This window comes from Caretta caretta, chromosome 23, assembly GCF_965140235.1.
Source record: "Caretta caretta isolate rCarCar2 chromosome 23, rCarCar1.hap1, whole genome shotgun sequence".
In the NCBI taxonomy this organism is placed as follows: Eukaryota; Metazoa; Chordata; order Testudines; family Cheloniidae; genus Caretta; species Caretta caretta.
In genome coordinates this window covers 3,236,842-3,252,493 of record NC_134228.1, presented here as the reverse complement: position 1 = coordinate 3,252,493, position 15,652 = coordinate 3,236,842, and the positions used below count along the sequence as shown (strand labels likewise).

General features: G+C 56.0%; 1 protein-coding gene across 2 annotated transcripts; it reads right to left on the bottom strand.

Annotated features, from left to right (window-relative positions):
* Window positions 1-850: 850 nt before the first annotated feature.
* On the bottom strand, window positions 851-15,652 carry LOC125628202 (inositol-tetrakisphosphate 1-kinase-like). Of its 2 annotated transcripts, none has more exons than XM_048833083.2 (10): window positions 14,988-15,652; window positions 10,323-10,347; window positions 7,144-7,266; window positions 6,257-6,368; window positions 5,549-5,647; window positions 4,720-4,760; window positions 3,345-3,510; window positions 2,732-2,799; window positions 2,193-2,355; window positions 851-1,916 (listed from the first exon to the last, which is right to left on the bottom strand). In XM_048833083.2, exons 1-10 carry the CDS (start codon window positions 15,080-15,082, stop codon window positions 1,642-1,644), a joined length of 1,167 nt encoding a protein of 388 aa, XP_048689040.1. In that variant the 5' UTR covers window positions 15,083-15,652; the 3' UTR covers window positions 851-1,641. The 2 variants fall into 2 exon arrangements, with proteins under 2 accessions (XP_048689040.1, XP_074978624.1); XM_075122523.1 differs by having other exon boundaries at window positions 3,345-3,417.

Below are 15,652 nucleotides of genomic sequence, written 5' to 3'. Positions count from 1 at the left end.
CTGGATACACGACAGACAGACCTCGACCGATCTTCTCTGGTATATGGCAGCGCTCAGTTGCTGGTCTACACTTGAAAGTTATTCCCCGTGCAGAGATGGTGTGAGTTGAAAGCGGATTGACTATTCCCGATTAATTCCATCCACACTCTTCATCCGGAATAAGAACACCTTGTTCCGGATTAGTCTAATCCACTTCCAAAGTGGATCAAGCTAATTCAGGACAAGGCACTTGGCGTTGGAGGGGAAGCCCTGGAGAGTGAGGAATGAGGGAAAAAGAGTTGATTGGCCAGATGGGCTGTCAATTGCCCAGAGAGAGTAGGGAGGGGGCTTCCTTCCCTGCAGAGGATTCTGGGTAGGGAATCCCTCTATAAAACTCCCTGGCTTCTGGCTGGGAGTCAGAGCTGCAGGACGAAAGGTATCTGGGAAGGACCTCTGGCTGGTAGCGTTATGGTATGGAAGCTCTATTGGTTTTTTAAAATAAATCTTAGTTTTATTGTTTTTAAAACCCTGTCAGCTGGGTCTTGCTACTTCACTGGACAGCCTTCCTCCTGCCCTCTGTCCCCTTCCTCTCCCCCTTCATAGTCTGCAATAAAACTTTCCACATGTGGCATTTGCCCTTTCAGATCCCGCTCTGCGGGGTGCAGATTCCCCTCCAGGAGGCTGAGAGCATCCCATGGCCCAAGGGACAGGCCAGGAAACCCATGGGGGTTTTGAAAACAGAAGCAGCCAGTCCCCTGCCTTAATTCAGTGCTGAGACTCCTTTCAAGGAAGGAGAATCGAATAAGAGGGGACTCAATCTCCCCCCCCCCCCCCACAGGCCCCAGCATGCAGCACAACCTAGCACCCCAAGTCCTTTGGTTGGGACGTGAGTACGATTTATTCTCCACGGCTCCCATGTTGTCTGCATTTTTGCCATCACCCCGCCAGGGGGCGTGAGTGGCTCGGCCACCCCTTTGAGTTTTTGGAACATGCAGCCCCCTTGCTGCTGGATTTGGAACAGTCCAAGAGGACAGTCAGTCCTTATCTGCGAGGGTGTGCATTATGGGGGTATGGTTTACTGAGTGCTGGAGGCGAAGAGGCTGGGCTATACGGACCCGTAGTGTCTGGTCTGGTTGGGTCCAAGCAGGGAGGTGCAGTACTGCACTATACGGACCGGTGACCTGAGCTGGATTGGACCTAGGGCTCTGGTCTGATCCAGACAGGGAGGTAAGGGACTGCACTATATGGAACACTGGGCTGATCCAAGCAGGGAGGTGCAGTACTGGACTATATGGACCAATGGTCTGATCCGGTCCATGCAGGAAGGGAGGTGCAATACTGGACTATATGGACCGCTGATCTGATCTGGCCCAAGCAGAGAGGTTCAGTGCTGTACTTATAGGGACCAGTGGTCTGAGCTGGTCCATACAGGAAGGGAGGTGTAGTACTGGACTGTATGGACCAGTGGTCTGGTCTGGTCCAAGCAGGGAGGTGCAGTTCTGTGACCCCAGAGAGGTGGCTCCTGTTGAGATCCTGCTGGCTCCGGATGCCGGCTGTTTGGGAATTTTCCCCGCTGGGATAGGCACGACTTCGCTCCTGTTCTCTTTGGATGCCCAGCGCTTCCCTGCTCCCTCGGAAAGGCCAGCCGACACAGCACCCCCGTCAGTGCCGGGAGAGCACGGCAGGCAGAACGGCGAAGGTGAAGAAGCTGCTCTCAGCCGGTGCCGACTTGGGGGTCTCGAGGGAATTGGCCAGCCAAGGGGCCCTCAGGTCGGTGTCGTGGGTGCTCTCCTGGGCCTTGTCCACATGTGATGCCTGCTGGTGCAGGGAATACTCAGCCACAAGCACCCTGGCCCGGGCTGCCTGCTCGTGGCTCTCCAACAGTGTCTCGATGTGATTCAGGAGGGCTGAGAAGAACTCCGGGACGCCTTCATAACCTGCGGAGGCCACCAAAGAGTCATCCGGGCTGTACCAGGGCGTCCCAGAGCCCCTTACAAACACTGCATGTTAAACAGCTGACCTGAACCACCCCAGAGGTGGCTGCACCTTGGTGCTGAGTAAGAGATCTCTGCAGCAACAGCGGCCACGCCCTGCCCATTTCTGCTCCCTGCAGCACAGCGCCCCCGAGTGCAACACTGGGGCATAAGAGCCAGCACTGACTGTTGGGAAAGCGCCCCCTGCTGAGCCCCCCTTTTCCTCCCTCGTGCTCTCACCTGGGAAGGCGTTGACGTCTATGACGGCGCACCGCCCCGTCTGCTTCTCCACAATCAGATCCACCCCAAACAGAGAGAGCCCCAGGGTGGAGCGCAGGCCCCGCATGGCTCGGCAGATGACGTTGTCAGAGGGCGGGGTGGGCTCCAGGGTCGCCTCATCCAGCTGGCAAAGGGGCAGAGAGCACCATGGGCTTGGGGGAGTCACTGGGAGGGACGCCCGGCGGGGTGTCTCCGGGAAGGAAGCCGAGGGAGTAAGGCTAGCTCTGGGAGATGGACAAATCCCCTCCGCTAGGACAGATAACTCAGAGGGTAAAGCAGCCCCCTAGCGCCGCACTGGGGCATGGGGGACAGTGGCCCCCTAGTGAGCCCCTCACCCCACTCCCTGAGGCACAGCGCCCCCTCAGCTCAGAGCCGCTGCAAGGCTCTCTCCCTCTGCATCTCTAGCCCCCCGGGGTGGATTCGCTCCCTCCCCAGCCTCCCTCTGTCTGCAGCGCTCGCTTATTCTTCCTCTCGGCCTCTGGCCCCGCGCCCGTACTCACCTCAGTCAGGCGGGAGCAGGACTCCGGCTTGGAGACACTGTGGCTGTTGAAGAAGATGCTTCTCCTGGCTGTAAGGAACAGAGCGAGGTCGCGAGCCCGGCTCGCCTGGGCTCGGGGTGCTCCCGGGAAATTCCCCAGCCCCGGGGTCCAGAGAGACTCCGGGTTCAGTTGTCACCGGTTCAGAGCCATGCACTCTGTCGCTGACGCAACTGACAAGCGATGCCCGTTGTCCCCGGCTGGGGATCTGGCCCCATTGACCCCAGTGGGGCAACGGATGGTTGACCCCAGCTGGGGATCTGGCCCTTACTCTGAGGGCGCGTGAATGCTTTTGCACCCCAGGTTGCCCGGCTTGATTCCAGCTCAGTACAGAGCAAACCGGATGGTCATCCGTGCAATGAGCTTGCTGGGCCTCAACCCTGTTTCTCCAGGGACGGGAGCCCGTGGCACCGAACCGCCCCTTCCAGGATTGGCGCTAACTGCTCTCCCCACCCGCCCTGGGCTGCCTCAGCAGGGAGACCGAGGGCTGGAGGGACCACAGAGTCCCAAAGGAGGAGATGGCCCAGGTGCTCCCTCCGCCCCTCACACACACACACACACACACACACATACACACCTGATTCCCCTCGCGGGAAGTTCTTCAGGGACGGCCGGCGCACCACGAAGTGGGAGGAGCCCACCACGAAGACCTTGAAGAGGACAGCGTCGTGGTTGACGAAGCTCTGGAGCAAGCAGGGGGCGCTCACCTCCCCCAGCCCCTCCTCGCTGAAGATCAGCGCCATCTATCGGGGGGCGGGGAGAGCGGAGAAGAGCAGGGTAACGGATGGAGGGGCCTCCATAGGGCGGGGACGTGTCTATAGGGGGCCTCTCTCGAGGGATGGGGAAAGGGGAGGGGCTTCCTTAGCCCCACCCCCTTCTAGCCTCCCTCTAGCCCTGGTTGCCATGGCAACTTGCCAGCAGCCAATTGCAGCTGGAACCAGAGGTGTGGCCTGTGAATGGGGCACAGCTCCCAGCCTGCAATGCTGTCTGTTGGACCGACTTGTTGCAGGCGGGGAGTTCCATGCAACGCCCTATACTGAGCCACTGCCCAGCCCCACAGCATGCTGGGAGGTGTGGTCTCATCCAGACACACCCCAGTGGCTGCATAACGAGGACTAGGAGGGTCAGAGAATGGGCGGCAGGGAGAGAGGGGCTCAGAAACACAGTCCTGGTGCCTCATACCTCAATTGGTGGGGCTTCCTAGCTGGACTACGTCTCCCATGATGAACCAAGCTTTCCCCTCCTGAGCCACAGTGGTGCATCATGGGAGATGCAGTCCCCCTGGGCAGCTAGCCCATGGGACAGAAAGGAGACATAAAACAGCTGAACTACAGCTCCCATGATGCACTGTGGGGGCTGAGGAAGAGAATAACTTGGTGCATCCTGGGAGATTGAATTCAGTGCCTAGAGCATGAAGAAATAAAGGTCCCAAACGACAACTCCCATAAAGTACCCCAGCAACATTTCCAAATAGAAATTTTTGGGTGTTGGGCCAAATCTGGGGGCAGGGGGGGGTTCTTTGTTCTTTTTTTTTTTCTGAGGAAAAATTGGATTTTTCCAGTGGGAAGCAGCCACTTTCTGTGTCGTTAAAAATCTGATTTTTCCAGCAAAAACTATTTAAATAGAAAACTTCCCAGCAGCCCCACTGCTGACCCCACCCTGATCTTTGGCATTGCTCTTGGTGTGTTAAGAGGGCACTTGCCCCTCCTTTCTTACCCACCCACCCCAAAGTCTCCTAGTGCTTTTATACCCACCCCTCAAAATGGGTCAGCTGAGGGATTTAAACCCACAACCTCTCACGCAGCCACCCAGGCCTCCGCGGCTTGAGCTAAAAGAGTAATTCCATTAGCAAGCCACAGTAGTAGGCTGTTATCCTCCCCGTGGCCTAGCCGCAGGAGGAGGAGCTGTAGCCAACCCTTTACGAGCAGGTTCTGGGACACGATGCTACTGACCTCGTGGGAGCTGGGTCCGTGAGCCACCCGGGTTTTGCAAACTGAAGGAGGAAGAGGAGGAGACAGTGGGGAGTGAGATGACTTAGCCCCGCCCCTTGTTCCACCCTGGGCTCTGACTCATCCAACAAGAGCCAATGGGGCTCCTGGGCCTGGAACTTTCTACTCCAAATCCCTCCCCTCCCAGCCGTTGGGGTGTGACTGAAGCCGAGCCCCCCAGCACGTCCCCCAGTCAGTGGCTGGGGAGCTGCAGCAGCTCCCACCTCCTCCCCCAGGGGGCGGTGCATGGACACAGAATAGCCAGAGCACAGGTCTGCCCTGCCCACCCGCCCTGCCCCTTCTCTGCTCTGGCTCCCTTTGCCCCATAGTCAGTGAGGCCCTGAGTCGGCAGTTTATTTGGCCAGCGTTCCCTTAGGTGGGAATGTAAGAACCAGCCCCATCCAGGCGACCAGCAGGATTTGAACCCGGGTCCCCCCGAGCACAAGCCGCTACTGCTTGAGCCAAAAGAGCAACTCCACAAGCCAGCAGCAGCAGCAGGCTGTTATCCCCACCGCACTGCAGCCCACGCTTTGCCCACGGCTCAGCGTGGCAGGGCGAGCCGGGGAGCACCGAGGCCTGGAAACTCATTGCACTGGTGGGATTGCAAGCCCAGCATGGCGGGGTGCAGAGCAGCTCCCTGGGTGTCAGGACAGGTGGCAGGAGGGGACGTATTTTGATTGGTTTCAGGTGCTCTGGTTCATCAGCAGCACCTAGTGCCATGAGGCTGGTTCTCCTCCCCCTCCCCCCCAGGTATAAAGGCCCCATGGATTAAGGAGGTGCTGGGCTCACTCACTTAAGGGGAAGGTGAGGCCCTGCTCCCGGATCCGTGCCACCGCCTCACGCCCGGTCCCGCTGTTCAGCTCCACATAGGGCGGGGAGAAGATGCAGCTGTCTGCAGAGCAGGGTGGGGCAGAAATAAGCGTGGAGTGGGTGGTTTGCATGGGTGTGAGCTGTCCCCGCTCCCCACCCCACTGCGAGGCTCCACCACCCCTCCCACACACACAGCCCTGCCTGTGCCCCCAAGCCCGGCCCCCAACACACACAGCCCCAGACACACGCCCCCCCCCCACTCAGCTCCTGCATTCCCGCCCTCCTTGACATCTTAGCTGTTCCATAGAACTGGGTCTCTCTCCCCGCCCACCCCACGTTAGGATTGAACCCCTGGCTCCCACACATGGCTGCTGCCTGAGCCAAAAGCCAAGCTCTTAGCCATGCCTCTAGAAGGCGCTCTATGGGGCCCAGCTCCCCTTAGCGGGCCGTGAGTCATCACCGCATTCACACTGGCCACCTTCTCTCTAACCTTGCCCTGCAGGGAATATGGTTCAGAGCAGGGAATGCTGGACTCTCAAGGCCTAAGCTAATGCTCTGATCACCAGGCCATCCTTCCTCTCTGGTCTGACAGCGCCTCCGAGTTAGGGGACTGCTTCAGTCTGTTCTGGGGGAAGAGCGCAACTGGATATTGGCCACCTGGGCTTTACCAGGAGACCCCAGAAACGCATACCTTGCTTCTGAAAGTCCTGGAGGAGGCGATAGGATTCAAATCGGTCCAGGAGCAGCCGTACAGCTGGAAATGGGTCAAGGAGGATGATGCTGGAATAGGTTTCCACATAGGTCTGAAGGACCAAAGCAAATGTGTAATTAGCCCTGGAGGCGGGGGAGGTTTAAAGCCGCAAAGCCAGTTAGTGGGTTTGTGTTGATCACCTCGCTGCTAACGCAGGTGCTGTCCAGACTCAGACGCTTCGTTACGCATTCTGGGGAGCGGAATCCAAAAGGCACTTCCTGTACTAAGGAGCACTGTAACCAGAGCTACCACTAGTGGGAGACAAAGACACCACGTGCACCTAAGCAGGGGACTCGTGAGTATCGGTCAAGAGGTTATTTACCCTCCATATTTGGCACGGGTGCGACCGCTGCTGGAATCCTGTGTCCAGTTCTGGTGTCTACAATTCAAGAAGGACGCTGATAAATTGGAGAAGGGTCAGAGACGAGCCAGGGGAATAAGGACTGCCCTATAGGGATAGTCTCAAAGAGCTCAATCTATTTCACTTAGTAAAGAGAAGATCCCAGTCTATAAGGACCTATGTGGGGAACAGAAATTTGATCATGGGCTTTTTGGTCTAGCAGAGGAAGATTTAACAAAATCCAATGGCTGGAAGTTGAAGCTGGAAAAATTCAAACTGGGAATAAGGCATCCATTTTTAACAGGGTTAATTAGCCATTGGAAGAACTTACCAGTGGTTGTGGTGGATTCTCCATGTTGAATCAAGAGGGGATTTTTTTTTTCTTTTAAAGATCTGCTCCCGTTCAAGAAGGAATTATTGTGGGGAAGGAGGGGATGGCCTTGGCCTGGGTCATGGAAGATCCTAGTGGAATCTACTAAGTCCTTACCTGGAAGTCGCGGATGAGCTGGTGAGACTGGCTGTCATAGCTGGACTCGAGGATCAGGTCAGAGAGTTTGTGGATGATGACGTCAAAGGGGCCCTGCTCACAGAGGGGTTTGGCCAAGTCAATCTGGGACGGGAGGAGAAGCGGAGATTAAAAACCCTTCTTTGCTGGGACCCAGAGCAAGGCTGGGAACCCATCCCAACATTTCCCAGCCCTCATCAGGACAAATCCGAGACCTTAGGACATGTTTGGCCAACAAAACGCAGAGAAAGAGAGTGCCAGGGGGTCACCACACTTACCAGGCCTGGGAGACACCCAGGGTCCATTGCTGCTCTGGAAAAGAGACTTGGGATAAGAAGTGGTGAGATTTAATTCCAAAGGTTGTGTTTCCCCCTTCTGTTCTTCCATTATAACCAGCTGTCGGTTTCCTTGCTGAGTCCACCCTCTCCAGTGAGACACCAAAGGACCTTATTTTAGATTTTAACTCCTTTGTAAAAAGTGGCCTAAGAGAGCTCGAAAAGAATTGCTTTAGCCATGGCTTTTACTATTTGAACCTGGTCCCTGGTGGGCCAGCCTAGTCAGAGAGCAGTAGCCACACTCTTCAAAGTGTCTGGAAGGCAAGCGCACCCTTGGAAGGGTGACAAATGTGTTAGGTACTAAAGTAGGGTGACCAGATCGCAACTGTGAAAAAACAGGACAGGGGGTGGGTGGTAATAGGCGCCTATGTAAGAAAAAGTCTCCAAAACTGGGACTGTCCCTTTAAAAACGGGACATCTGGTTACCCTGTACTAAAGGATTAATAATTTGGTAGTTGGTTATGAATAAGCAAGTGTCGTGATTTGAGAAATGCTGTTCAAGTTAAAAGTTGATCTGAAAAGAAAAGCGTTGAACTAGTAAGCTGACACTCGCTGGACTCAATCGCTGTTGGATCTGATTATATATCAGCAAACCGGCTTCGGTAGATTTCAGCTGTAATCGCTAACTGGCACGCTGGCAAATTCACAAACGCACCCCCTTTCGTGTGTGCGTAGGCTGGCCAGATAGCAAGTGTCAAAAATCGGGACAGGAGGTGGGGGGTAATAGGTGCTTACGTGAGAAAAAGACCCCAACATCAGAACTGTCCCTATAAAATCGGAACATCCAGTCACCCTAGGTGTGCATAATTTGGTCTTCCCCATCCTAGCAGTGGATTCCGATCTCGAGGCTATTAGCTCTTCTCGGGGGGGTGGGGGGTGATTTCTCAGTCTTTCCTGTCCCCAACTCCAGCTCAGGCCGAGCAGGGATTTGAGCCCTGGTGACGGCTGGAAGGTGAAGCTAGACGAATTCAGAAGGGATCGAAAGCGTGTGTTTTTAACAGGGAGCATCGCGAACCTTTGGAATGACTGGCCAGGCGTCCTGGCGGGTTCTCCCTCGCTGGCAATTTGTAAATCAAGATGGGATGGGCTGCTGCTTTTCTTTTTTCTTTTTAAAGATCTGCCGAAGTTCAAACCGGGATTAGTGCATGTGTGATGCAGGTCAGACTAGGCGGGCACAGCGGTGCCTTCAGGCCTATGAATGCCAGGTGCATGCCCCTATTTGCTGGGCTATTTGCTGACTCTTGTTGTGAGTGAAATTCCAGGCCTGAGGCCCCCTTCCCCAGGAGATGTTTGGGTTTGGCGAGAAAACTTCCCGCCCCGCTCTTCTGACAGCGTCCTTTGACTTTCGACCCTGCGGTGCCTTTCACCTTTGGTCCCACTACTCTCAGCACCGCCAGGAACCCAGTTGTCGCCAATGAACACAGACATTCTAGGACCTGCTGAGCCCCTGCAAAGTAATATTGCAGCGTAGTGGGCAAAGACAGCAAGCAGTGCGTCCCTCCCCAGAAGTGGCTGCATCTCAGTGGGGCGGGGGGGCGGGAGTGATCTCTTTATAATCAGCTGCCCTGCCCCACCCCAGAGGTGGAAGCCTTTCGGTGGCGGGGCGGGGGTGGGAGGGAATCCTCCCCAGGCCCGTAAGTTTGTAAATTGTTCTGATCCTTCACGCTATCTGAAAGTTGTGATGATTCATCACCCGAGGGAGGGGGGGGAATGACCACACACCAGCGAACAAAGCACCCATCTCTTCCACGCCCACCCGAGTTAATGCCTTATTGACTCCGTACCATATTGGTCATCCTCACCCAGTGCCACCCAGAAACGGCTCTCGCTTTATCTCTGTGGACTTTGCCAGCTGCTGTCAGTTTAAACCAGTTCTTATTGACAGACGGGGCCGATCCCAGCGCAGGCAAACAAAGACGGGCACTTAAATCCTCAGCCCCTCTGCAGAGGGAGGCGATGGGTTCTGGCATGCTCCATCTTGGGTGCCCATCAGCCTGGTATCCAGGCAGCTGGGCCATTGACCTATTCTCCCGCCCCCGCTTGATTTTTATCACCTGTCCTCTAGCCAGCTCTGCGTTGCTCTGAGCAGGGCCAAGAAGACCCGGGGTGGGGAGCGCAGGGTTGACCCCAATGCGTTGCTAGGGGGTGCTGTAGGGAGCAGAGCTCGATAGGGGGGCTCTCTTCCCTCTGAGTCCCAGCGCAGTAATTCCCCTATAGATATCCAGACCCCCTTGCACAGCGGTCTCCAGACTTTTGAGGGTCACGACCCCCCTCACCCCGTCTGTGCCCCCCAGGAGCGGGGCCGCAGCTTGGGCGGGGGATGCGGGCAGGGATTAAGGGGGCCAAGGCTGGAGGCTGGCACAGGGCCGGGAGCAGAGCCAGGCTGGGGATGGGGCCAGGAGTGAGGCTGGCTGGCGCTCCCTCCCTGTCCCCCTCCCGCCCCCCCCGTGGGGGCTGGCCCCACAATTTGGGGACCTCTGTTCTAGCACAACAACTGTGCAGACCCCGACTCCGCTCCCTGAAGCGCAGCGCCCCCTAGCGCCAGCATCCTGGGTCAGCCCCACCATGCCCTGCGGCACCACCCTCTCCCCGGCACTGACTCATCTGCGAGTCACCCACGGCCCTCCCTATAACATCAGGGTGTGCCAAGGTCTCCCATCCAACCAGGCCGGACCCGGCGTGGCCTGCTGGCACATGGCCAAAGTTCCCGGTAGCAAACCTCGGGGTGACAGCTTCCCATATAAGACCCGCTCCTCCAGCATCCCCTGCCCCCCTCCCCCCCCAATGCACACCTCTGCTCCCAGGCCACTCACGGCTCAGACTCACCTCAATGACTTCATAGCCTCGTTGCCTGGGCAAACAAAATAAAGAAAAACCGAGTCAGGGATTTGCACCCGAGCATTATGCTGAGAGAGGCAGCAGGGCCCAGTGATTAGCCAACAGGACTGGGGGTCTAGGGGTCACAGGATCAACCCCCCCACCTTTGCCACCGACTCCCTGTGCAGACTTGAGCCAATCACTTCTAATCGCTCCCTGCCTCAGTTTCCCCACCTGTGAAACGTGGATAATAATTCTGTCCTTGCCTACTTAGATCTAGAGGAGAATGTGGCACCCTTTTACCTAAGGGGTGTCATACTGAAAGGTCCTAATGCCTTTGATCCAACACCAATCACAGGCCTCGCTGGGCTGAGCTCCCTGCTTCAGGCTCAATGGGAGGAGGAATGAAGCCCCTCTCTGGGCTCAAGAAGGTTGCAGGCGCCGGGGGCTTACTGCCCAAAGCATGGCAGGTCAGAGCTAAGCCGCACCCAGTGTGGGTGTTTTCCCTGGGCTGCAGGTTGCGGGATATCTGCCAATGGAAGTCACTGCGAGGATGCAGAGAGACGCTGTTTCTTGCGCACAGGACCTGCTGGAGAGGCAGACTTGGGAATTTCGGTGCAAGGAAGCTGCCTGCTGCTGTTTTGACCGTGCTCAGGAGACCAGGACTGTGTGTACATTTCTTGTAAATAAACAGGACGGTGCCAAAGAACACACCTGCTTTGTAGCACCACTTTCTCCTCCTAACAGAAGCGACTCTGCAAAGGCTGGGAACACTGGCAAAACGGCGTAACTTTAAACTGGCGCGAGCTCCTGCCTTGAGACGTATGTTTGTTTAAACCCGTCTTCTTTCGCTTCAGCTTAAATCAGAACAGGTGGAAGCTAAACCGAACCTATGTGGCTCTTAAACAGGAACCGGAGCTTTCACCCTCGGGTTTGTGCTGCTTTTCCTGGAGCAGCTTCGGAGCCGAATTAAGGTAACCCTTTCCCATGAAGACAAGGCCTACACGCTCTGGGGCAAGATTTCGGTGGGCATCTGCAAGGACAGTCATTTTGGAATAAAACTGTCATAGAATCATAGACTATCAGGGTTGAAAGGGACCTCAGGAGATCATCTAGTCCAACCCCCTGCTCAAAGCAGGACCAATCCCCAACTTTTGCCCCCAGATCCCTAAATGGCCCTCTCAAGGATTGAACTCACATCCCTGGGTTTAGCAGGCCAATGCTCAAACCACTGAACTATCCATCATCGTTTGAGTTCATTGCGCTATCAAACTAGGAAACTTTTGTGCTGACATCAGGGGCCATACAAACTTGCATGCAATTGACAAAACGTGTGAGTTACCACTGATTTTGTTATTTCAGTGCAAGTTTGCATGTTGTATGTGTCTGTGAGCACCCGGCACAGGGGGGCCCTGATCTCAGTGGGGGTCTGGGCAGCGCCTGGCGTGACGGGGCCCTGATCTCGGTGGGGGTCTGGGCAGCGCCTGGCGTGACGGGGCCCTGATCTCGGTGGGGGTCTGGGCAGCGCCTGGCGTGACGGGGCCCTGATCTCGGTGGGGGTCTGGGCAGCGCCCTGATGTCTTCTGTGGCATCTAGGCAGTGTCTCGCTACACATAATAAAGAGGGACTTTCATTCCTTCTCTATACAAACATCACAAGTCGATGCCCTCGAACCTGCTGAGACAGAGAGTGAGGGAGAACAGGGGAGGGAGAAAGGAGAGGAGGGAAAGCCAGAGATAAGGGAAGTGGAGAGATAAGATAAGGAGCGAGGGAGGGCTGGGCCTTTAGTGTGCCAACCCTGAGAGGCTTTAACCAATACATGCAAGGGAGGTGCCCTTAGGGTGAATGATTCTGTGATTCATGCTGCAAGCATGGGATCACGCACATCACTCCGTGCCTCAGGTTCCCCATCTGTAAAATGGGGTTGATAATCCACCCTTTGCCTATTTAGATAGTGAGTGCTTAGGGGCAGGGATTATGTCTCACTTTGGTGTCTGGGCAGCACCTGGCATAGTGGGCCCCTGATCTCAGTCGGGGCCTGTCCAGCAACCAGCACAAAGCGGCCCTGATCTCGGTTGGAGTCTGGGCAGTGCCCGGCATGACGGGGCCCTGATCTCGGTCGAGGTCTGGGCAGTGCCTGGCGCGATGGGTCCTGATCTCGGTTGGGGTCTGGGCAGTGCCCGGCATGACGGGGCCCTGATCTCGGTTGGGGTCTGGGCAGCGCCCGGCACAATCTCACTTGGTGCCTCTAGACTTTGCTGCAAGTCACAGAATGAATAAGTCTCCTGAAGTGCTTTACAAACCGTGGTCCTGATCCGATGTCAATGGAAACGGATCCCAGCAGCTCTGGATCAGACCCTAGGGCCAATCCCCCGACCCACCCCGACATCAGCCGAGGGCAGCTTGTTTCCCCTTACTTGCTGGGGGAAGCTGGCTCTTTAAGAGGGTGATGGCTCCAGGTAGCCTGCTGCCCAGGTGAAGGGAATGAGCCCAGGAGGGGGGAAGGTGTTGCATAAGGTGGGAGGGAGCAATTGACGCAGCAGCAGACCTGCTGGGGGACTAGAAGGGCAGCCTACGCGGGGGTGAGGTTCTGAGCATTCAGGGACAGGGCTCTGAGTCTGGGTCTGGGGGCGCTAGCTCGCTGTGAACGGACAGAGAGAGTTGTGTTGTTTTGAGCTCTCTGTTAATTCAGCACAGTAGCTGGGAAACCAGCCCCTGTCCCAGCCTGGGAATCTGACTAACCAGGGAAGGAAGGGTAATGGAGGCTGTAGAGGGGTCCCGAGGCCAGACCACAGTGGGCCCGTTTGGGCCCTTGTAGATACACGAAACATTTGTCACAGGTGGCCAGAAAGTCCCTTTGCTTCCTAGAGTGTAGGACGCCAGAGGCAGCGTGGCCTAGTGGACGGAGCACTAGACTGGGCGGCGGGAGCCCTCGGTTCTAGGCCTGCCTCTGTGAATGGGGGCAAGTCACTTCCTGCCTGCCCCGTCTTGTGCCTTAGTTTCCCCCACCTGCCGAATGAGGCTGATGATATTAACTTCCTTGGTAAAATGCCTTGAGGTGGCAGGGTTGGCTGGAACTCAGAGCAGCGTGTGCTGGCCAGTTCCAGATTTCCACCTCAGTGAGGCAAAGGACCAACTGATGTTGCAAAAACACAAGCCGGGAGCTGATCTGAACCAAAAGGAAGCAGCTCAACCCCGCGGAGCCAAGCGGGAGCATCGCCCCAGCCAGGATGTTAGGTGAGAGCCTCGGGGCCCAGAGCGCGCACCATCTGTTGTGCGAAACAGACTTGGGGCTATTTTAATTCTGGCAGCTGGAATGGGGGCAGGAGGGGAAAACACAAAGAAAAGTCAGAGTGAAATTCACCCCTGTGCTGGGAGCCTAAATGGCACCCCTTAAATCCGTCCCAGGACTCCTGGGTTCTTTCCCCAGCTCTGGGTTGGAAGTGAGATCTACGGAGGGTGGGCTGGGTTAAAGCAGGGAGCAGTTTTATGAGGTATGGACTGCCAGCTGCCGGTCGGGAGTGTGATCTATGGGTTAGAGGAAAGGGGGCTGGCAGTCCGGACTTCTGGGTTCTTTCCCAGCTCAGGGAGGGGAGTCTAGTGGTTAGGCAGAGAGAGGCTGGCAGCCAGGACTCCTGGGATCCCTCACCAGTTTAGGAGGACTGTGGTCTAGTGGCTAGAATTAAGATTCTTGGGTCTTATCTCCAGCTCTGCTACTGACTCGCTGTGTCCCCTAGGGGCCCTTGCCTCTCTGTGCCTCGGTTTCCCCATCTGTAAAATGGGGATAACGATAGCGACCCAGCTCAGAGACCCTCGGATGAAAGGCGCTACGTAAGCATCAAGTATTTTATATGATTTTAGCAACTGAGCTTCCGTCTGTTCTGTATCACTATTACAGATCCCTGTGGGGCGTAGTTATTGACTAGAGATTTAATCGAGGGCCCTCGGCCAATGCGTCCAATCTTCTATCCCCAGCTAAAACAGTAATTAATGCTTAGTTCTTAGGGTTCAATGAAAGCAGGAGGATGTGGGAGCCAGTTCCCCTATAAAGGTCCTGGGATAGTTACACTCAGCCATGAGCGATGCTCCCCTCCAGAGGTGTCTGCATTTTGGTGGTGCCGTGCGGGTGTTGCTTGGGGGCTCGTTTCGGACATAATGCAACCTGGGGGTGAGGCTAAAAGCTACGGCGCGGGTACAGACCCTGTAACTAGCATGGCTAGGGTAGGCAGCAGCTGGGGTACTAACCTTGGATATGGGAAACCTGGTTTCAAGTCCCCTGCTTGGCCCAGATCCTCAAATGCATTGAGATGCATGGGTGCGACTGGAAGTTAGGAGTCTCAGTACCTTTGAGGATCTGGGCCTAAGCCATTCCGGGTCCCAGTTTCCCCAACGGTACAGTAGGGATAACAGTCCTGCCTCCCAGGGATAAATACGTCAAAAGGGGGTGTGGAGCTCAGACCCCGCAGCGATGGTTGGGGGTCAGTTAACCCCCCAGCTAGATGAAGGCTTGAGATGCAGAGCAAGAGGTTTAGAAGCAGAAAGCCAGTCAGACCGGTAGCTGATGCAGCCATTTTCCCCAGTCCCTTGTGCATGCCCTGGGCTACCTGCCCCCTCTTTTTGCCCTGCTCCCAAGGATCTCCCAAGGCGCTGAGTGCCAGAGACTCTGTCCCTTACCTGCAGAGATCCTCAAACCCCTGGAAATTCAGTTTCTTTTTCTTCTTGTCGTTCAGGCAGTAGCCGATGCGTTTCCCTTTCCTCCAGCTCGGCATCTTTTTGCATCCGTCTCTTTATTTAAAAAATAAATAAATAAACCAGGCCCCACACCTCTCAGTGTGGAAATCTCCCTCTGTGTGAAATGTGCAAATATTGTCTCCTCTGACTCTGGGCCTGTGCCCTCTTCGATCCGAAAGCACCAGCCCCTCCCCGAGTGGCAAAGTCCTTTGCGAGCAGGAACTGGGCAGGGTGCACACAAGGTGGCAAATTCTATCTTCCTCTGATCAGCTGATGCGCCGTAAATATCAATCCGTGTTGCTTAATAACTCGTGGCCAGGAGCCTGTTACCTGAGCCTGGTCTGGGGCTGATTGTGAGCCGCGATAAACGCCGCAAACTGCACACTTAGCTCCAGACCTCTGGCCTGTGATGCCATTGGGTTGGTTACACCCCGTCAAACTAGTGCCTTGCAAACGCTGACGCTGAGATTTCTGCTGAGCCCCCGCCCCAGAAAGCATCCCTCAGCCTTGGGCCATCGAACACCTGATCTCTGGTACGTGCATCAAATAGGGGTCTCCCTCTTTCTGTGCGTCACCCGGGCCGGTGCTCAGATCATATTGCACCAGCA

Excerpts from the sequence above, each read along its gene's own strand:
- LOC125628202 (XM_048833083.2), bottom strand. The coding sequence starts at position 15,082 with ATGCCGAGCTGGAGGAAAGGGAAACGCATCGGCTACTGCCTGAACGAC. Across the intron at positions 10,348-14,987 it reads GGGTTTGAGGATCTCTGCAG|GCAACGAGGCTATGAAGTCA; the intron begins GTAAGGGACAGA and ends TTGTTTGCCCAG. Across the intron at positions 2,356-2,731 it reads CCTGCTCCCGCCTGACTGAG|CTGGATGAGGCGACCCTGGA; the intron begins GTGAGTACGGGC and ends CCCCTTTGCCAG.